Source organism: Saccostrea cucullata, unplaced genomic scaffold, assembly GCF_032062105.1.
Source record: "Saccostrea cucullata isolate Sc308-1 unplaced genomic scaffold, CSIRO_AGI_Scuc_v1 ctg1201, whole genome shotgun sequence".
NCBI lineage: Eukaryota > Metazoa > Mollusca > Bivalvia > Ostreida > Ostreidae > Saccostrea > Saccostrea cuccullata.
Window position 1 is genome coordinate 413310 of NW_026932430.1, and position 24120 is coordinate 437429.

Genomic DNA, 24120 nt, shown 5'->3' on the forward strand with positions numbered 1-24120 from the left:
TTGTCCGTCGTGTTCTTCAGTATTCAGATTCCTTTTTTTCCTTTTTATGGTATAATTGTTCAGAAAGAACACACGTCTTGAAATGTTCAAGTTACCCTAACATACGGTACAGTAACAGGCGAAGGCTAGATTTATCAATGGTATTGCCATATCAAAAAAAGGGAGATGCCTTGGAAATTTGAGAAAAAAGTATAATATTATCAAATAGTCAATGAATTAACTTCCTGGTATTTGTATGTCTCATTCAATCATGTTTTACCCCATTAGTCTTGTCCTTGAATGATAAAGAAGAACACGCTAACATTTTATCTTCGACAAGTCAAATTTGAGCTACACTAGTTTGCCCTACCTTCAAACCATCAACTATAATGGGGCAGTAGACTTACTAAAAGCCACCCACCATTTATTATCATTCCTGACTGCCTCAAGGGTAAAATTTTTACATTTATGCAAGAAGTAAAAAAGATTGCAATTTTCAAAGTATAGGAAATAATTTCTTTGATCTAAATCATGATTTAATACTAGTAACTGATTTTCTGAATTTTCTGATTTTTAAATTTGTATAACTTTCCATTTTTTGTATAGTTTTCAAAATATGTGTTATCATTTTCCTTTTCTATTGTATATATTTTTGTTCAAATTGTATAATTGTATATTTACTGCATAAATTTTCATTTGCATTGTATAATCTTTATTTGTATTCCGTGATTTTCAATTTGTATTCTTTTTAGTTTTATTTGTATTGTATACTTTTTATATGAAATTGTATTGTTTGGTTTTACGTCGTAAATATTATATATTTTTATTTGTAACCTATTATTTTCCGTTTGTGTTATATTATTTAAATTTAATGATTAATCTCTTGCTTTTATTATATATAAAAAATAATTGTAAAATCTTCATTATCACTCTTGGATTCCAGACACTGGGGTTAAATTGGTTATTGTCATAAGAAATAAATTTCAACTTCCATGTACATGTATATATGCAATGTATAAACAGTAAAGAAAGCAGTTTTCATACGTTGTCAATATAGTTGCATTTACAGCACAACTTTTTGTGTTGCATTAATGTTCTCTTAGGGAATGTAACAAGCAGCAGGTTACATTTCCTCCAAAATTTAAATAAGGCCCACAATGGTAATAATTTGTTTATTTTATTCTTTGATTTTCAGGTAAATGAACTACATGTTTATTTACTTTCAAATTGTATCTCATTTGATCATTGGATTTCCCCCCACTATATATCCAATGTAGCTCACAGTGAAACACGAACATGTACAGCTAACCTTTACTTTTCTTATTATCAAATATATGAAGATGAACTGTTTATCAATGTGTGTAGGTTTTAAAAAGTTAACATCCTACTTCATATTGATCTCTGTTAATTACTTGTATATGGTTTCACATCTCGAGCTCGTTTAAAATAGTGTGCATTGTATAAAACCTCGATACATTTGCAATAGATATGTACAAAAAAATTCATACATTAAAAAAAATCAATCTTTACGTAGCCTTTAGATCTTTTTCTCCATATGTTGCCGTTTTCTGTAGTCTAAACCACGTGATCACATCTTTTTATCAAACGTGTCACGTGACAGACAACCTTCCATCGATCCTTTCACTGTTCAGTATGAGTAGATAAGTTTGATAGCAGTTTCTCCGTTTGCCAGGTGAGAACGCCCCTATCTCAGTCATATACCGATATACGTGTACAGATAACTTGTGAACAGTGAAACTTTCTTCTCTTGTGTTCACCTGTCGGGATAAATTTGACTTGTGAAATTCTGCAATTGTCTTTTATCAGGGACCGTTAAAACTACTGCCGAATAGTACATTGATAAAACTGATATACCACACGTATGTATTTACTTTTATGATCGTCAAGGTGGCGGGTTTCACATGGTGACTGGGTCTAGAGTTTGATTCTTCAACATGCATGATTTGGTAGCAGTTAATGGTGATAGAAAGACAATCGACCAACCTGTATTGCTGGAAGACTATTATAGCTCTTTAATTTATTTTTTAATGTTAAAATAAGATGTTCTTGGCGATAATGAATAAATATGTATTTGAAAGCTTTTGCTTTGTGCTTTACTTTTCTGATGACTTTATGGTGAATTTAATGTCTCTATTAATGTAGTTTATACTGATGACAAACTGTATCAAAAAGTGTTTCATCAGGGTTTATCATTGACCATTCAGCAGTGATACTCATCTTCTTAAGTTGATGTTTATCATTGTACCTGCCCCCTCTCCAGACTATTGACGTCATCTAATTTCGCTCCCGATAAAGAACATCACTTCTTGTCAATATTACTGCATGTAGTAACCTCACGAAAAAGATATTTTAATTTCTTTGAACATTTTATTTCGCTGCTAAAATTTCTTCAGAAATTTCTGAAAGTAAATGCATTTCCGTCTTTGAAACATTATCAGAATCAATTGCAGAATGTTCCAACTTTGGAAGTCTTTCTTTGAAAATTTTGAAATAATTTACAATACATGTATGCATGTACTATAGCACTGCATTCTTTATTTCTCTTCCGTACCTAATTTGTTTGCTATTATAAATCTGATAATAAAAAATCTTGACACACTTGGTAATAAATTTGATATCGTGTTTATACTTTACAATATGCCCATGAAAAGACAAAATAGAAAGACGTCATTTCACCCTCTGCCGGAAAATTAATGAATGTTTTGAAGTTTAGGCAGATGAAAGAACTGACGACAATGGATTCCAGTATTGCTTTCCATGTCTGGCATTGCTATAAAGATGTCCAATCTAATTGCCACACATTCAGGCAACTAACTATGAAAAGTTCCCTTATCTGTTAGGGATAGATGGGTTATTGTGATCAATTTTGATCAGTTAAGTGGAAAAGTTGATTGCGAATATAAGAAGAAAATACTCGTTTACACGTATAAAAGTTTGCAGTGACAGCGGTGCTTTCTTATATATACATATATACGAATCTCTTCCTAAGTTGTTATTCCGTGATGAATGGCATAACATTTTTTGCAAAAACAATTTTCCTGAATTCTGTGGTTCGTTTCCATGTTTCCATGATCAGTGTTGAAATTCTGAAGACAACGATCTTGTTTTATTATCGTATAGTCTGTCGCAAATCTACGAAATCGACTATTTTCTCCTTTGTCTTTTCCTCTCGAAATGAAGCCTTTTACAATACATGTACCATTATTACAGAACAAATTCTGGCATATTATCTGTTACTTAATCAGGGACTACAAAGAGAAGTCTTAAAAGTGAATTTAAAACATGAAAAAAAATATTTTCCAACCTAAATTGAAAAAATTGTATTTTAATATTTCAGTTAATGGTACGAAACTAAACTTTATCATGAATATTTAAAAAAAGATAAGCAAAAAAGTAACTTTAACACAAAAAGTGTGGTGTTCATGTATTCCTCCTGCATTTATATACCAGGGTATACTCATGCTAATATATAAAAAGAAAATGAGTGTGAATTGCAAACGTTCAAAAGACAAGCTATAGTTAAACTTTTGATATAAAAATAAACAAACAGAAAGGACCTACCCCGCTCAAAACATACAAACAAAAGAGAGAACAAGAAAAAGAACAAAAATTTCAGCTGATTGACACGCAGGGAGAAAGATGTACACCGTCTTCGCATATCAGATATCCTGTTTGAACTTCAATAATCAATAAAAATGAGTCACGTTTACTACAGCAGCTGTAGGGACATGTGAATTTTTGATATGTTTGTAATAAAACCTTCTGAACATTACCTCGAAGGACAAAAATTCAATTTTTACTTCATATCATCCGAATTTTTCTATTTAATTAATTTTAAAAATTATTTGATGGTCCAAAACGTCTTTCCACTTTTAACTTTTATTTATGATATTACAGTGTTGCATGCAGGTGGAGTTTTAAACCGAGAAGCTACTTACAAATAGGTTGATGTCACAAAGGTTTTATCTGTCTTGTTTGTGTCAACGTTTTGCAAATGTCATGGTCATGATTAAAATCTTATATAGAATGTACAATTTCTTATGGTCAACTGACTTTTTATACTAATTGTTGGGCCATTGTTTACACACCTGGCTACGTTATTTAGCATGACACGGAGCACACGGTGGATGTGAAAGTTGGCACTAGTAGCTCGCTACTCATCCCACCTCTGATGTTTCGGAGGTGCATGTTTGCTCTGCTCCTATTTTGTACTATTTAATGGACTTTTGAACTCGAATACTGCTCGTTAGCTCCATATATTCCATCAGAGTAGTATATTTGCGTACAAAAACCGCAACCGGGGAATATTTTATATAACTGGGTAATGTTCACTTAGACATGCTAACTGGAAAACATGACTGTTTTAAAATGACTTGAACCTAAGGTCAAAGAACCTTTTGTGTAAAATTTGTCACATATTTTTGGATACAAATGTTGATATTCTTGAAAACTTGAATTGATACATATATACATATGTACATGTATACCTCTTGAACAATTTCTGCTAACATAAGTTATTCTGATTTTTTTCCTACAGATTTTTCCTAAAAAAGAAAATGAATATTTTGACATAATCTTGCTTTGACGTTATGAGTCAAGACTTTGATGCCGCCGACCAACTTTTTCAAATCTGTGATCTAGATGGTTCTGGTTATGTCGATGAAGCAGAACTCGCCCAGATATGCAAAGAGCTCCCTGCCGAAGATCTCCATGAAATATTCCTGGAACTGGACAAAGACCAAGATGGCCACATCAGTGTAGAGGAATTCAGAAGAGGTTTCAAAGAGATTTATAACAATGTAAAGAAACGTCGGCTCTCTAACAAGAACTCGGAGGAGGGGACGCCACAGAACAGCTCGGTGGACGATGCTGTATTTGATGATTTTGTTGGTTCTCTGGACGATGGACTGAAGGCGTTGTCTTGGTAAGTTAGAATTTTTTTCAGATGTTATATATTTTAAAAACATTTTTATAAAGTTGACAATATTATCACATATTGGATAGAAGGAATACCGTTTTTCTTGAAATCCGGACAACCTTAAAGCCCTATGGTATCACGATAACATAAAGTATTTCCAAGTTCCTTTAATATTTTTTGTGCCTCCGTATTCGAAGATTCGGGAATATATAGTTTTTTTTTCGTATCCGTCCATCTGTCTGTCTAGCTGTCTGTCTGTCCGCAAAAACTTTAACCTTGCCAATAACTTTTGATTTTATGGGGCTACGACTTTCATATTTCACAACTGTATTCCTTGTGAAAAGAGCTTTCTTTGGGAACCACCAATTTTGACCATTTGACCTTGGCCTTGGAGTTTGATCCACTTTTACACAAAAATTCCAAACTTTTCCTTTAGCTATAACCTTTGAACGGTAGATACTAGGACTTTCATATTTCATATATGTATTCTTTGTGGCAGGACCTTTAATCGGATACCAACAATGATCTTTTGACCTTGACCTTGAAGATTTCCGTAATTATGAATAAAACTTTATCATTGGCCATAGCTTTTGAGTGTTAAGGGCTAGGACTTTCATACTTCATATATGTAATCCTTGTGAGAAAATCTTTCATTGGATACCAAGAACTTTGACCTTTTGTCCTTGAAGTTTGACCTACTTTTTAAAAACAAACCTTGACCATATCGTTTGAAGTGTTAGAGCTAGGGCTTTCATCGTTCACATATTTAATCCTTGTGACAAGACTTTAATTTGATACCAAGAACTTTGACTCGTGAACTTGACCTTGGAGTTTGATCTAATTTTTAAAACTTTAACCATGGCCATAACTTTTGCATGGTTACGACTAGGGCTTTCATACTTCACATATGAAATCCTCGTAGCAAGTCCTTTCTTAAGAAACGAAAAACTTTGACACGTTGACCTTGGAGTTTGCCCTACTTTTCAAAAACTTATCCTTGATCATGACTTTTGAACAGGTGGTGCCAGGGCTTTCATATTTCACAATTGTATTTCTTGTGAGAAAACCTTACTTTGGGTACAAATATATTTAAATTGCATTTAAGAAGAGTTTGATCTTCAATATGTTGCAATATGGGAGCATCAGTGTTTCAGAAAGACATCTTGTTTAACATATTGAAGGAAATCATTGATAAAATATTTTTAAAAAATACATGAAGAAACTAACAAGGAAGGCCCACACTTTTACGGATCCGGTTCTTATTTTACACATATAAAATAAAATATAAAAAAAATTATGATTTTCACTTTTCTATCGATATAAATCTTTTTGATTGATTGAGAATGATTTAGCAAGTAAATATTTGTTTATTATAGTGTTATTGTGCATATGAAGCATATAATATACATTATTTATGGAAATTAAAACTTTGCATTCTGTCCATAAGACCTATATGTCATTTAGAACTTATCCAGACACAAAATTCTTAATTGCTTTTAAAGACCTAAATCTTTTTAATTTTCTTTTAAGCAAACTAACCTGAGATCTATTTTTTTATTAAGAGATATCATCCATTTAATTTTTATTATTTAAAAATTTTACATTGAATAATTGAAAAAATTGATATTTCAAAAATGGGTGGATGATGCTGTAAAAGATGTTTTGTTAAAATTCTCTCTGGTCAATCATAATAAAGTAGATGTTTTTGTTAACATTAGATATAATTCTCAGATAGTTTTAAAAAAAAATTTTATCTAAACATATTGGATTTTAAGAATTATAAAAAAAAAGATATTTTGAGATTTTTTTCTGAAAGGCATGGACAAATTCAACACCGATTTGTTAATGTTTTGCAGTAAAAATTTCAAATTTTCTCTAGGTAAATGAATATTTTTGATCTTCATAAGTTTTAACATAAATTTGATGTGATTTGGTGCATAACTAAAGAAATAAAAAACACACTTTTTTATGTGCAATTTTGGCTGTTGAGTTTTTAGAGGTATGTGTGCTGAGACATGTTGTATGATAATCAATCTGCAAAGATATGTCAGGGTGTTCTTAATAAGACTTGTTCAAAGTATTCAAATTGAAAAATTATCAGTTTGACAGAAAATTCTGAAAGTACGGTTGGTTTTATTTCAACCAAAGGGCTGACGTCTGTTGTTCATATGTGAGAAAATGAGAAAAACGTGTACACAAATTATAGGGTTTTCACACGATACATCAATTAGGTCAATTTGCTAGTTTTTTTTTAACGTACGCGTTGGAATTTTAAATTTCAAAATGATCTACTTTGGATATCTTGTGCTGTCATGTTTCAGGACGTTCGATATTTCTATTGAAAATTTATTTTTTAAAATGATAAGTAAATCAGCGGCGTGTATGTATAGCTTGATCTTGGATTAAGGCGTTGAATGAACTGTTGTCCACAATATCAGTGACTCTGTTGATCCGCTACCAGACGATCGCTTCATCTTACTGTAAAGATATATTCGGTTCTTCTATAAGACGATTTTGTCAGCTAAACTACTTCAGGGTATATGATTTATTGTTCGATACCATTCATTACCGATAAGAATCCTGAAATGTCCGTGTCAATGATAATGTGGTCTGTAATTAATAGATATAATCTACAACTAGTTCTTCATTGTACGTTTCTAATTTCTGTTGACAAGAGAAACAAATAAGGCACCTTTATACAGAGTCTGTAATTAGTTCGGCTTCAAAGGGATCTACCAAATATAGTGAAAACTGAGAGGTTTTATAAAATAAAATCATAGAAAAGAATAGCAGTTTCTGCAAATAATCAAATAGACAATTTTTGTTAATTTGAAAAATTCATTATCAAGAATGAAATTTTTTTGATATGAATTGAACTGTGCATGATTTATGACACAGATTCTATTGCACTCTTGTCCTTTTACAAAATATTGTGAAGTAGCCATGCATAACACAAGGAAACTTATTTAGTCTGTAAGAAATACATTAGTAGCGATAAAAACGGATTATTCCTGATATACAATATAATCCTTTATAAATTTAAAAAAAAACAACAGATTTTTTAAAAATAGAAATTATATCATTTTCGTTTTAAAAGGATTATAAAACAATAAAAAGTTCAACAATAATAGGTCAGAGAAGCCTTATTATAACTTTGCCCAATGAAATAGACGCTTAGCATGTACCAACATATCTAAATATATCATTTAGTGGGACGTAAAATTTTATAAGATCTAATTATATTTTCTAAGTTAATATTAAGAATGAACATGCTGGTGGTATATTTATTTTTCTCATCAAAATTCAACTGACATCCAAATCTCCTAGCTTTGTTGTTGAAGGAGTTTAAGTAATAGCACTGTTCCAATAACAGGAGTAAATCTCTAATTGGTCGGATCAAAACTACCTATTATCGTCGCTGAACTTTTTAAATAAGTTTTGTCAACTTTTTAAATTTTATAAAGCGTTTAAGGGGGATTTTTCAGGACATATGTTTATTTAAGTTGACCGTTACACAAAGACCGATCTTAACATACGGTATCTGGGACTAAATAAAACGTGTAATAACTCCTTCAGTGTTAAATATATCGGATATGTCCCTGATTTGCTCAATCTGACTTTTGAGAAATTTTAAGAGGCCTTGAGCAAGTAAAAGGCAAACCAAGCTGAGTCATTTTGCAAGACTGATCCAAAGTGCAGACGCTAACAGATTATAGTCTGCCCGAGAAGTGTTAAATTTTGTTTAATTACTCAAGCAATTAGCAAATCTGTCATCCGTGATTCTACCCTCCGGATTAAGTATTACTCGTGTCAGTCATCAATTTAGGACCCTTGTTACGGTAAAAGTAGAAAAGTACCGAAGCATGCAGATAATTTTTTCGTGACGAACAGTGGTGTACCTATGTTTTCCTCACCTGTTGAAAAGTTGGGCAATTTAATATAATTTACCTACGTGGCAAGGTATAACTCTCCTACATGTTAAACAGTCCGACAGGTTAAAACGATTTTATCATCATAAACCTCCAAAGACACTCGATTCTTGCCGGGGTCCGGGCTTCAACCGTTTTGTTGGACGCCAAAGGATAAATTTTGAAATACTCCCTGAATGACAGTGCGATATATTTTACCTGTATGTAAATATTTAGATGTGTGGTTGCGGACTGTGATAATCTTTAATGAACTAATAATGGTTCTGTCGGGTGAGATAAGGTTAAGATCCTACCATTGAAGATCGCAGTAACAAATATGATACTTGTACATGTATATGTACATTAGATTTTGACTTCATGGAATATAGACGAAACAGATTTTGGAGCAAATAACGAAATTTTTACGAGGAGTATCATATACAATTTCAAATGAGACCGTGGATTTAAAAATATCCTCAAAGACACTGAGATTTAAAGAGTTAATAATTAAAAGAATTTCAGATTTAAATAAGCTGGACGTAATGCTTCAAATGTCTAGTGACCTTATGACGTACGGACTGGACGGTAACGAGTCGTACACTCGGGAGTCCTTCCACGAAATCGCCGAAAAAATGAACTTATCCAGCGAGGAACTGGACATCATATTTACCGCAGTGGACACGGACGGGGATGGGATAATTAGCAAAAAAGACCTAATTTGTGAATCTCCTCGCATGAACAGCACACCGACTCATCGTGTGGCCGACGGGCCAGGAAAATTCAGACACCCTTTTAAGAATCTTGCATCGGATTTTAGTTTTTTGTCGACTGAATGGTTGGTTTCTTTAATTTAAATTAATGTGTCTAATTTTTAACGGTAGAAAAGTAACAATAATCTAATTTTTACTGCAACATTGAAGTTTTGTATACACTTATTTAAAAAATTGCACAAAGCTTAATGGTTTAATTTACAACTAACTGCTTCAATACGCGAATACACTTAGTAGATTTGTTTATAATTGTATCATGTTGTAAATTTGAATACATCGGGTAGAGATAAATACCAAAAACAACATGATAATCTTGTGCTTCAAGTAGCTGTAATGTTCTGCAAACAAATAATGCATTAAAAGTCTTTGTTCTTAATTGAAATGGGTATGGTATCAAAAACTCGGGAATTTGTAAAAAATGATTGAATAGAATAAAAAAAGTTAACAATAAGTTAACATTGAAATATACCCAGTGACATATTAGATTATGTAGCATGATTTCTTATAAAGGGATTATTATACAAATATGGACTCAATGTAGGTCAATATGCATTTATAATGACCCAGGATGACAGATATTGACCTCAGATAAAATATGCAAGGGCGCTAGCCCGAGGTCGATAACTTCATGTATCTGAGGTCAATATCTGTCATCCTGGGTCATTATAAATGCAACCGTGCATTGAGTCCATATTTATTATATTATATAATTTCTAAAATTTATTAGGCCTAGTACAATGCATATCTTTTTAATGTTTACAGAGATATTGATATGCAGTTGTTGTAATCCATTAATAAGTTAAATGTAAATGTTTCAGAATTTAATAAATTTTCACATAAAAAACTAACAATAACAACCAGAGTTTCCTTCATTGAACAACAGTCCTTATAATGTATCTTTAAACAGAATTCTTAACATTTAACAATAACAATAATTTTAAATTTATCACATAGATAACAAATAATAAATAAAAAATAGATATCACAGATGTATTTCATATAGGCAATAAAAATGCCATTATTTTTAACCTTAAAACATATTATGACAATGTGCAACAATTAAAACAATAATAACAAAACATGTAACAAAATTAAAAATAATAACAGTAACATCACTGAAGTTATTATTCTTGAGTTCATGAACTCTTTCACTGATTTCACCAAAATACTAGGACATGTACTTGGTCTACTGATTATTCTTAAAACTGATATTGTAGGTGATTGTTACATTTGAACAATTGTACATGGTTGGTAAAACAGGAACATTTGGCAGGGGAATATTTGCATAAATATTGTCTAAACCATCATTCAAGGTTGCTTCATCATTGCAAGTTGTCGAAGTTGGAGAACATGGCTTTGGCAAAGGGAAACCAATTTCAAAATTTGCATTGGTAGGTAATTGAGCCTGGGTAATGGTGGATGATGCGTTAGACTTTGAATTTGATGACACGAAACGTGCACTTAAAGTTTCTGACATTAAACGTTTTGTACTTTCGGTTGTTTGACCCGAGTAAGTTTTTAAAGAACTTTCCGATTTGTGCCCTGTGACACTCATGATATGTCTACTCGGCACACGTGCTTCGTCTAGAATGTGGAAAGGGAATGGTTGGTGTATCGCCTTGACAAGGAGGCTGCTTCACTGATGGCACTCATCATGTTTCCAATCTTGTTGTGCCCCAACACTACATTATTGAAGTATACGTTATCTTTTGGTGCTGCACGCGGCTGTTGAAATAAAAATGGGCACAGTGGGTTCAATCTTCGGATAAGTTTCACAAAGCTCCTCAAAGGACATCGGTCACTATCTTTAAAAGAAAAATAATAATAGTCATTAACATTTTTTTCCCCAATGTTCTAACACTTTTAAGAAAACACTGTTATTTTTGTGAACTTATATAGTACTGTATTAGAACATACCTTTAATTTCATACATTCTGCCTTCTGCTTTGCAGCTGTCGTCTTGATGATTCTTTGTTTGTTCATCTCGAATTTTCTCCACACACATACATCCCTCTCCATCAGTACTAACAGAAAAGTCTGATCGTCGTAGAGTTCTTAAATTTTCTCGGCCTCTTCTACCAAAGTGCATCATGATGTCCACAAAGACCTACCAAATATCAAAATAAAGTATTAATAACTTTAGGCTTGTTACATGTTATCTAATATATGACTATTTGCTTTTATCAATTTTAAAATTTACCTTGTGTTGCAACACCTGGGCTGAGTCAGAGCTTGAAAGGTAGTCATACATTTTTATCAAGTCAGCATCAGATACAGGAGGATGGTGGTCTATGTTAGCCTGCCCCTGCCTCTTCAATTCCATTGTCATCCCTTTTTTTGTTTGAAAATAAATAAATTCTCAATCCTCTAAATACATTTCATAAACAAATACCAAAATAATCAGTAAGCTCATTGACTAGATAATTCGTGATAGAAGCCGTTAGTCCATTTATGAAAATCTTGAGTCTTACCTTTGAAAAACTTGTTTGACTCTCGGAAGAGAGGTCCCTTGATAATGTCAACATCTGGACGAATAGATTGCAGAAATCTCTGTATACCCTGACGATATGATAAGAGAGTGGTTTTTTTGTACATTTCCCCTTTGTTATTACGGAGTTCCACATAAAATCTCCCCAGCAGACTATCGAGTTCCTCGCACGCTAGGCCTTCGAATTCGGGACTTATTTCTTTAGAACGTAAATATTCACGAAATACGTTGACTGAAATTCTTGTTAATCTTTTAGTATTATCTGATTCCGAGTTATTTACTATCTCCTTTAAGTCCTCTTCGCTATAGCTCGCAAACTTGCGAGCTTTCTTGGAATCCATATTTTGATTGAAGCGAAAGTGAAAACGAGGCAGCTCGTGCGAGTCATTATTCGCTTTCAGCGGTCGTTATTAAAAAATAAGTACTTCGTATTGACCAATCAGATTATCGGATTTCACAAAGTTATATAATATTGTGCTTTAAGCGTTAAATCACATTAATTCACCAACTAGAGTCACGGGAGAATAAGGTTATATGAACCTTCAGTGAACATCGTAATACGATTTTAGTAGACTAAATATTTTATGAGTGCAGTTAAGGTCAACTATTGTAATCAAAAGTAAATTTCTGCTACAGGCATATATATCCAGTAAAAAAAAGAACGAATTTCTCCACATTAATTTTATTCCGCATTAAAATGGACTAGGACATGTGAAATATTCTATTTATCGTGATAGATACCGGTATTCGAGAGGCATGATAAAAAGAATCCTTTTAAAATGCTTTTTGAAAGATGAAAAACACTTAACACACGAAGCAGATGCTATCTGTATGAAAATTTGTTTGAAGAACCAGTATTACTTTCCATTTTCAGCCAGGAGCAGGTCTGTGAGCTGTACCAACAACTCCATGCCTCTGATCACTCGGACCTGCTTCAGAACTTTGAATCCATTATCCTCGGCGTGCTGAAAGACGTCCGCTTCTATCAGGTGGAAAATGAACGACTCGAGAAGTCCTTCAAAAGGTGACTTTGATTTTTATTGTGAAAAAAGACCATGACTTCTCAACTCTTTATTATTATTTCTTCAACGTTTTATTAAAGGCATTTTGTCGAAGTCCTCCAAAGATTTGTCGTACACAACCATTGTTTGTATTTTAATATTGTGTTGGATTTCATTATATATTTAAAAAAGAGATAATTTTTCACCAATCATCACACCTTCATATAAACCAATATAAGTATTAAAAGAACAGCAGCGTTCAAAATGTGAAATCTGTTTGGTGTTCAAAAAATCAGTCCTTGGTCACAAGTTGATACATTCTATGATTTCCATTTGTCTTTAGTTGTGACAAGTGTTATTGTGACGTACTGTTTCATATTTATTCGAAATTGATAATTTACATCCCAGAACAAAGTGATTTTGTGAAAAAGAAATGGTAAAACATCGACCGGAAAGGCGGTGTCCTCCTCCAAAACGGAAAGCTTGACTTTGAAATTCATTGATTAGGCAAATGTTGTAATGTTCTAAGATCTATTGAGAAAATGGATTTTGATATCCAACTTATTGAATCCGTGGAAAAACTCTTTAACTTTGCTCTGGAAAAACTCTTTAACAGCAAACTTAAGTAAAAAACAAAACTGAGCTATATCAATGGTTCATGAAAAGTAGCCGAGTTTTCAATCCTGCAATATAATTCATACATGTAACTTTGTACTTAAACAAATTTTCTTTGTCTTATCCTAACTCATGTTTATTGTTACAGAGAAAAAGAACAACATGAAAGGCATCTTCGAGAATTGGAAGATGAAATGGACAAAGAGATTCAAAAACTTGAAGAAGCTTTCAAAGAAAAGGTAACGAATCGCAATCCACACCCTCAAAATCAATAAGAAGTCAGAGATTGGATTCAAAATTTGACAAAATCTTGAATCTCTATATTAAACTCGTAAATAACACGTAGACTCTCAGTTAATCTAAGTGTAAGGACATACTTACTCTTATAGAAGAATTATAGGCCTTTTGGTCTGATACATGAAAAAAAAAAATGACCAAAGACAAATAATTGCACCTACTACATGTAAGGTGTCCTTTAATAATGACATTTAGAGATATCGACGATGTATTGTCAATAAACAATGGTAATTTTTATTCTTATGTCGATACCATATAGTACGGTGAGCTTGAAATAAAAGATACCAAAGAGTCTAACACAGCTGTTTCATACTTAACATTTTTTTGAAAGAGACATTAGGCCTATTGGTAATCGAACAACTTAGCTTTATGCACATGACTACTAGTAACGAGATGACTTTTATGGTAAGCCATAAAGGACAGCAAGTCATGTGCTATATATTTCATTGAAAATCAATCCTGACCAGTCAGGATGGCATCCTGACCATGTCAAGTTTTAAACATGACCAAGTCATGATTTTCACCATCTTGACTGGTCAGGATTGATTTTCAATGAAATATATAGAACATGACATGGGGATCCACTATGGCTTTCCATAGATTTTTGCTTCTTAGTCGTCAAGTTCCCTTATACTCATGCAGCAATATACCTTCACCACCTGCATACGGGGTTTATATTTCTCAGTTTATTCGATATGCAAGAGCATGCTAAACGTATGAAGAATTCTTACAACGAAGTGTTTTAAATAAGTTATTGACAAGTTGATGAAACAAGGACATCAACAGTCTCTTTTAAGTAATCCTTTCTAAAGTTATATGGTAGATACAATGACCTTATCAGCAAATACAAATACAATTTATCATTAAGTCAAATGCTGATTGACATTTTTCATACTAATTGTTAGGCCAATATATTAAAAAAATGAATTGTCGACGGATTTTCCCGTTAGTTCTCGATCATGAAAAGGAGCACACGGCGGGTGTGACCGGTCGGCAGGAGATGCTCACTCCTCCGTGGCACCTGATCCTACATTTGATGTTTTGGAGCTCCATGATTGCTCTGCTCCTGTTTTGTATTGTTTAAAAGACTTTTGAGGTTAAATACTGTTCGTTATCTCCAATTATATTTCATATTACAGAATCCTTCTACATATATCAAAAGTTAATGGAAATGACCCTTGTCTGAGAAGAAATTTTAAAATTGCAATCATATTTATTGTCTATGCGAAGAGACTCTGAGGCATATGGGGAGAGGGCCAATCCTCATCCTTGCAATTCACCTGACATCTTGTTACAATACGTTAATCTGCATTCCTAACATCCTAAATGTGAAATTCTAGGGCTCTCTTTCATCAATAATGCACATCAATAATAAGAAATGAGTCTTCTACAATAAACAGTAACTGTTACATGTATCTGATATGAAGGAAATTTATGTGACCAGTATTATTGACCGCGTACATGGTAACACTTGATTCACATATAAACCTTTGGAAACTGTTTTTGTGAAGACATCAAAAGTCAATGACCATGTGATATAACGCCCACGGATTTCCTCTCAACAGCCATGTTTGATTATTTACATTTTATATAGCCCCAAAAGCAAAAAATAAGTATTAACACCAAAGGATGATCGATGCGTTGGAAACATTGTGCGCAAAGTAATTGTATAATACTGTTGATGTGCTGAGGCACACAATGTAACATTTAAACAACAGAATGGCAACAGATTTCGTGTGAATCATATAACCTTATATTTCTAAACCCTATTAGATCGAGAGAAAAAAAAAAGATAGAAATGCGTGCATGCATTAAATTCTTTCAAAATTGATTTTTGCTATTGAAGGAGTTGTGGCCACGTATATGTTCATATGCTTTTCTTGATCTCTGCATTCGGTAAAAAAAAGTTAGTACTTTTTAAGCTATTCTGTTTCTTTGAAATCAGGTACATGTAATTATTGCAGTATAGACCAGGTCATATCGTTGCTGAATAAAGCTACATCAGATACACCTATTATTATCTTAAAGTTTTGGCAATTTATTCCTTAAACATGAACGTAATGAGGAGAAGACATGTGCAATATCATAAACAGAATATATGACGTGCATGAAAAAGGGATAACAGAGTATATCAACCAAGAAAGTCAGCTCTCTGAATTATAATATCTAACAATTTACAAATTTGCTAAGTTGATTATAGTCTTAGTTACATGAAAAACAGTTCAAATTTCACACCATATTGAAAATAAATTACAAAGATATAGTTTATTGGTTGTAGGAGATTCGACGAATGCTAGCAAAATTGATGTTTAATATCGTGTATGTCAAAAAATAATCCCCTGAAGTCATACATTTTTTTCATATATCATATAGTAGTATTGTAGTCATTTGTTCATTATCGATTGACTTTTTATGTCAGAAATTAAAAAAATGAATACCGGTATAATTAACGTGCAAATATGATTTCTATTCATATGACCACGGGAGCAAAATACATGTATGTATCTTTTATGAAGTCTACATCTGACTTTAACTTTTCTATCGTCAAATTCCCTTACTTATGCAGCAATATACCTTCATCACCTGCATACGGCATTTATATACAGTATACATGTATATCTCAGTTGATTCGATACGCAAGAGCATGCTCGACGTATGAACAATTTCTAAAACGTGGTAAATTATCGACAAACAAGCTGATGAAACAAGAATATCAGCAGTCTCGTCTAAAGTCATAATTTCGTAAGTTCTGTGGTCGATACAATGACCTTGTCAGCAAATACACTTTATCATTGAGTCAAATGCTGACTGACGTTTTTCATACTTATTGTTAGTCCATTATTTATACACTGAATTGACGACGGATTTTTCCGTTATTTCCCGATCATGACAAAGAGCACACGGCGGATGTGACCGGTCGGCAGGGGATGTTCACTCTTCCATGGCACCTGATCCCACCTCTGATGTTTTGGAGGTTCGTGTTTGCTCTGCTCCTATTTTGTATTGTTTTATGGACTTTGTTATTGAAAACTGTTCGTTATCTCCATATCCTTCATAAACGTACGCCTTATGGTTAACTTGAGCTTGAATTTCCTTTGTTTCTCGGAATCTTTAGAAATAATAATCTAATTTTAGAGAGCTCAAAGATTAATCTTCATAAAATATTTAAAATCGTAGCCGGACTGTTTCTATTTGTAAAAAGTCACATATGAAAAGTATCCCTGTTTAAAAATAAAGAGATACTTTTCGAGTATTAGTTCAGAAAACATCTAATATATAAATAAATCTGAAATCCAAATTTTTTCAAACTTTAAATTTAGTAATAAGTAGAAATGAAATGCAGTACTGTAAAGCTACAGTAAAGATAGTTTGCGACATGTTTTGCAGGAAGAAGAAAGAATTGCTACAGAAAAAGCGGAACTCAGGAAAGAGGTGGAAAACGAGATAAACACGCTACAACAAAATCTCACGAAATTACAACAGGTATTATATAAAAATAACACTCTACAATTAAATCTAACTAAATTATTACAGGTATTATAAAAACAAAAACTACAAAAAAACCTCACAAAATTACAGCAGGTTCATAGTTAAAACAAAAATATCACACTACAACAAAACCTCGACAGGTATTGTAATAGAAAAAAATTAATTACAACAAAATCTTTAAAAACTTATAACAGGTATTATAAATAAAAACAAAAATAAAAAAAACAAAAATAAAGTTTTAAAACAAAAATATTACAGCAACAAAATCTAAAAGAAAAAATAAACATTACAAAAACTAAAAGTGTAGAAAAACAAAAATATACAAAATCTCTAAAACATCAGATTTATAAATAAAAACAAAAATAAAGCTTTATAATAGAATCTACAAAATTACAAAAGGTATATACAACAGTTGTACAATTTTAATATTTTAAATCAGGAATAAAATCAGGAATAACACACTACAGCAAGATATCACAAAACCACAACAGGTACTGTAAAAAAAGTCACAACAGGTATAAATTAACACGCTATGACAATAGTTCCCACAATTACATCTGGTATTGAAAAAAACCCGAGATTTACAAGCTACAACAAAGTAACACAAAATAATAAATATTTTCTGTGTGAAGAATGCATTATAAGAGATGCATATTTTCTTTCAGGACAAATCTGATCCGAGAGGGTCTGAATTAGAGGAACAAGTAAATAATGTAAAAATAAAACTGGATGAATTAACATCGGAAAACAGAAGACTCCGGAGTGAACTGACAGACGCACATACAAACCTAGCTCTGGTCAGAAGTGAACTGGCTACAGTCAGACAGCAACATAAAGACAAATGCCAGGAACTGGGCATGTTAGTACCATTATCGTTTGAATACAAATGAATGAAGATGTAGCTTTTCTATGTTCTTTATTTTACCTTTTGCAATGGTTTCCTTACTTTTCACGTCGCTGTTACAAGTATCACCCTCTGTGATAAACAACCAATGTTCTTTTATGAATTTTTAAAGTTACCATGTCAATTTTAATACTTTTTTCCAGGGAGAAGGAAACAGTAATGGACTACATTAAAGAACAAGACAATTTGACACGACAGCTTCATCTATTACAGTAGGGTTGTTTTCTAATTACAATTTGAGGATAAATGTGTACGGAGAAGGTAACCTCAGAACACTTTATTTTGAACCCTTTTTATTTCTAGTGACGCCAATAAACAACTTCATGACACCAATGATGACCTAAGACTTGCCATCGAAAGCAAACGGAATAGTCAGAGAACATCTGTAGCTGTAAGCTTAAAAACTTTGATATCATCAGACACAACCAAATATGTAATATCTTTCACTTCTACTTACCATTTACCCTGTTTCTGTTTGTTTCTCTATCTAGAGTGCTTCCAGCTCGACTCCAAACACCTTTGGTAAAGACAGAAGAGGATCCGTGATGAGTGAATACTTCCTCGGGAACCGATCAGGCCCGCCATCGTGAGTTATAGTCCTCAGTCAACTGACAGACAGAGTTTATTTAACGTTCAAAACGTTAGTTAACTATCAGTATATATAGATAACTGTCAGGATTTCTGTCTATTTCTAGGGTACGATCTTGCAATCTCAGTCCTGCGTCATCCGTTGTAGAGGAGCCTATATCTAGACAACTCTCCGTCGGGAACTACTCACCACGCCGTCTTCCCGCCAGGTTGCCTAGAGACGATACGTGCGAAGAAGATAACCTAGGCGATGACATGGGTCAGTACTTAGTAACTTCTTATAAAAATCCTAACGTAGTACGATCCCCAGGTTCAGATAATGAACCTTAATTCATATATTTAAAATGCTCTTTAAAATGTCCTTGAGTTCTCTAGGTCAAATTTATTTACTATTTACCCATGGTTTTCTCCATAAGTCTTCATTCTGATTCATCATTTTATATGGGGAATCAAAATTTCAGAAATGTTTTCAGGAAATACTAAAATAACAAAACTACCCTATGCTATTCATTTTCTAATTGAAAATTAACCAACAGATAAAATTATAAATATTAATTTGTTCATTTTATATCATGGTATTTTTCTTTATCTATTTACTCAAATTTTTAAATGATGGTGTAAAAACTTGTAAAATCAACACCAGACATAACAGATCAATCATTTTATTTATTCATGAAATTATTTATTAATATGTCTGTCTATTAAGCATTGGTGTCTTAAAGGCAAAAAAGACTTGAAAAAATGTATTTATTCTTGTACTTTTATGGAGTACAAATGTTGACTTTTTACAAGACCGTTTCCAGGATTTCGAGGATTTTTTTTTCATATTGAGATTAATGAAATTATAATTAGTAAACGAAAGTTTTGTTTTGCCTTGAGCATTTTCAAGTCCCGTTGATAGTTTTTAAATACAACAATAATTTTGAGAGTAACAGCATCCTTCCTGGCTGAGTTACGGATACATTCTTAATCTTATTTTCACTCTTTGTTATAATTAATATACCTGAATTTCATCCAACAGTTTTTTTAGACGAAAAATCATATGATGTTCATTCATTTTGGATGAATTAATGGATTCATGTTTTATTTTTAGAAAACAAATCTTAAACAAAGGATCGAATGTAAATTTTAATGCCAAAGCTATTTATCAAGGCTTTTATGATGTTGCTTTCATGCTGTTACCTTTGATTTCTTCTAGTTGTTCGCCTATCCACAGCTTTCTACCTTGTATATCCAGAACACATGGGTAACGGCTCATTTGTATCACGTGCTGTCTATTACTATCACGTGACTTGACATATCAAATCACCCTTTAACAATCTTTTTGAACATAATTAAAGATGCACACTGCATAACCCCTGCATTTTCACGACATTAAACTATGAAAACAAAGATTGTTTTTGTATGTGTGTTCCTGTAGATACAAAACAACAGTATCATCTGGCACTCTGTCATTTCTTATATGGTATCATAATTATTGCGATCAGACAATCCTTACATTTCAATTCTATTTTCATTTTTTGTTAGAATAATTAAGCTTATATGTCAATAGTAGCTGTATTCTGACGGTATTAATGTTGTACATGGAACACTTACCCCCGACCTGTATATGTTGTACAGATAGTGGACATTCTACGCTGAGGGAACACAATGATTTAGACACGGAGTCCGAGGCACACTATGATGACGATCTATACAGACATCGAATGTTCACACCAAAGATCCAGCCCAACAGACTCATAGAGGAAACAGATGTAAGTTACTAGGGAAGAAAAAATGAAAAAAGATACAAAATGTATAATGCCTTATGGGTTTCAGAACCTTTTTCATTAAATTTTTATATAGGGTATCTGTTTTTTATTCAATTAACACAGGAACCCGAATCTCATGACGAAACTGAATCAGAATCTATAGTCCCAAACGACAATAGATCACTCCAGATACAAACGCGGCTAGGAACACCAAGTATCAGGTCTTCCCGCGCAAGTCTCAGATCACGTGAGAGCAGAAACAGTCGTCTGCGCCGCATGACAGCAAGCCAGGAGGTGAAGATTTGAACATAAAATAGCTTACAGTAAAGATATTGATGTTATACTGTGTCTATAATTTACATGTTTAATTCCTCTTTTTCAGTCTATTGGTTCTTCAAAAACCTCTCGTGACCCAGAAAGAATGTATAAAATAGTTTTAGCAGGCGATGCCGCTGTAGGGAAATCTAGCTTCATCATGAGGCTATGCAAAGGAAAATTTGTACCAAACCTCAGCTCCACATTAGGTGTGTATAATGAATCTTGAAAAAAGAATCATTTAAAACCCAAACATTTATTAAGATACAGAAAATTAAAAAAAATGATTGAATTGAGAAATGATACTTAATACATGAACATTCATTGTATTCTAGGAGTTGACTTTCAAACAAAGTTATTGGAAGTTGATGGTAGAACTATTGCTTTGCAATTATGGGATACAGCAGGACAAGAGAGGTAACTCTATCTGGAGTCAAAATATACTGTAAATTAACGTACATTTAAAAATAAAAATCCACTCTCTATTAATTTAGCATGGTCAACAATCTATTTCAAAGATGTTGTTATTGACCAAAATGATTATGATAATTATTCAAAGAATTCATATTTTTTGAAGTTTCATGATATTATCATATTGTTATTTTTTAGGTTTAGAAGCATTGCCAAGTCATACTTCAGAAGGGCTGATGGAGTGCTACTGTTATATGATTGTTCTTATGAGAGATCGTTTATGAGTGTTAGAGAATGGGTGGACTCGATAGAGGTAAGGCATTTGTGATTACCTAGAATTCACTAATTTAATCTATTTCTGTACAAACATAAGTGAGCTGCGTATATAAATATGATACAATTTCTTGATTTTGGAAAGAGAAAATAATCTCTTGATAAAAAATAAACTTGAAACCCCTGGTCATTATTACAGGAAGGTGCTCAAAAGAAGGTGCCGATCATGTTGTGTGGAAATAAAACAGATCTGAGAGACGAATCTGAAAAACAGGGGAGGAAAGTAGTCAAGTTTGAAGATGGACAGAGATTAGCAAGGGTAAATAAGATATTACTTATTGCTATATATACCCTGTTCTCATACTGTAAATCTTGCTTACTGATTCATGTCATAATAATTCTGTGCATTAAGCCATTGATTGTACTTTTTGATTATCAGGAATTTGAGGGGCTTTTCATTGAAACTAGTGCTAAAGATGGATCTAATATTGTGGATGCTGTAACAGAACTATCGAGGTAAATATATGTCTTCAAGTTTATTTTAGTTGGCATGCTCTTGTTGTTTTTATTAATTTCAATGGTTTTTAGACTTCTTTTAAACCCTTATACACAATTACCAGTATTATAACTATATAAGAAGTCATTATATTTACATGTACATAGTTTTTTTAGGAGTATTGATTATTTACGTACTGATATCGTATTTAATTTGTTTTTATTTCCAAGTTTTTTTCTCCTAAAATTCAGTTTATATTTTTGTTCTTATTTTTTGTTAAAGATTTTTTGCTTTGATATTTTTTACCCTCTAGCAATCCCTTTCTTGTTGTGTATGCATGCTTGTCCCCCTTTTCTTACTTCCCACCATAATCTGCTTTTTCAGACTTCTCATGGCAAGCGAGGATTTTGAACTTGTGACCTCTGGACTCCAACTAAAGACAAACTCAGACTCTACAAAGACAAAATCAAAGTCATGTTGTGGTTCTTAGATATACAAATAGTCAACCCAATGGTGAAGAGATAGTTCTATTCCCAGCCCAAGACGGAATCGCTCTGCTTTTTTACACCTTGTCATTTTTAACCATTTCAGACTTCTCAGCTCTAATGAAGATTTAGAAGTGAAAGCCGCGGGGCTTCAACTGCATGACCCCGACTATGATCCCAGTAAACAAACCAACTGTTGTGGGAGATCGTCTTGAAATGTTAAACTTCGTATCTCAGTTGGGATCTCTTGTATAAGATCTTGGGAATAAGGATATTTTTTGAAATTTTTTGCAGACTATTAGCATCGAATGAAGATTTAGAAGTTAAAACGTCTGGCCTTCAGCTACATAGTGGTAACGCGAAGGAAAAATCTTCATGCTGTGGATCTTAATATCAACAACATTTACTTTTATGTACATATAATATATTAAGTGTTATTTATATTTTTCGCAATTCAAAGATCACTGCAAGCTTATATATTGTTCTTAATAATTTATCTAGCGTACGGGGGCATCGCTTTTAAAATAAATTGAATCATTTTAAAGCCACAACCAAGTTTTACATCGTATGTATGTTGATTTTTTCCTTATTTTTTAGGAATTTAAGTATATCTCTTGTACCAATTCATAATGTAGTGCAATAATAACATTTTAATTATATATTTTATGCACAATTTTTTAGGATCAATTTTGAGATTGCGTGAAATGTAGTGTTCGCTTTCGACATTTCATGCATTTCAACAGGGCACTGATAAGTCAATATTGTAGAAATATACGTTTAGCACATACTTTGCATTATTTTTATTGTTCAATGCATTTGTTTTTAAATTCTGGACATTTATGTCTCATTTTCAAATGATTCAAAAGATCAATAATTTACAATTAAATACTTACGTAGCATATCATAATTTATACAATAACTCTCCATCTCTAAATGATACTTGCTTTCTAGTCTTATTTGTTGTTATATATTTGCTGGTAATTACTTGTTAAGGATACACAGCTTTTGTTATTTGTTTTTAAAATAAAACTTTAGAAATGACAAATTATTTGTCTTCTATAAGGGAGGTCACACCTGATATTGTTTATGTCAAATATCAGGAAGTATATTTTAATATGAACTCAGAAAGTACAGCTCAAAATCAAGAGTAATTTGGGGAACAATGTGTATAATACTGAGCACAGTTACAGTACTGGTAACATTTTATTAATCATTATAAATTAAATCAACCTGTAATTATAGCAATAAACAATCCTTCTTTAAGTAAAACAGTTTTAATGAAATACATTCTGAATAAAATCATTATTCCTAAAATCTGAATGCGTCTTGTGGAGTAAGCAAGATTTCTCTACTAATTTTCTCCATTTGAAAGTTTCTACCTCTCTTTAAGATCAATGACCCACATGAAAAT

At 32.5% G+C, this 24120-nt stretch overlaps 1 protein-coding gene and 1 pseudogene across 5 annotated transcripts; one reads left to right on the forward strand and one right to left on the reverse strand.

The window, feature by feature from the left end:
- Positions 1–1422: 1422 nt before the first annotated feature.
- On the forward strand, positions 1423–23700 carry LOC134235108 (ras and EF-hand domain-containing protein homolog). 5 transcript variants are annotated; one of them, XM_062717218.1, is made up of 19 exons: positions 1423–1672; positions 1807–1859; positions 4538–4924; positions 12959–13108; positions 13849–13939; positions 17385–17480; positions 18152–18345; positions 18534–18602; positions 18694–18781; positions 18882–18976; positions 19086–19237; positions 20599–20732; positions 20853–21023; positions 21112–21253; positions 21380–21461; positions 21654–21768; positions 21928–22047; positions 22168–22244; positions 22816–23700. In XM_062717218.1, the coding sequence occupies exons 3-19, from the start codon at positions 4590–4592 to the stop codon at positions 22922–22924; spliced, it is 2220 nt and encodes a 739-aa protein (XP_062573202.1). In that variant the 5' UTR covers positions 1423–1672; positions 1807–1859; positions 4538–4589; the 3' UTR covers positions 22925–23700. The 5 variants fall into 5 exon arrangements, with proteins under 5 accessions (XP_062573202.1, XP_062573201.1, XP_062573204.1 ...); XM_062717217.1 differs by having other exon boundaries at positions 1423–1859; XM_062717220.1 differs by having other exon boundaries at positions 1423–1859; positions 23004–23700.
- LOC134235109 (uncharacterized) lies at positions 11203–12562 on the reverse strand (annotated as a pseudogene).
- Positions 23701–24120: the final 420 nt, after the last annotated feature.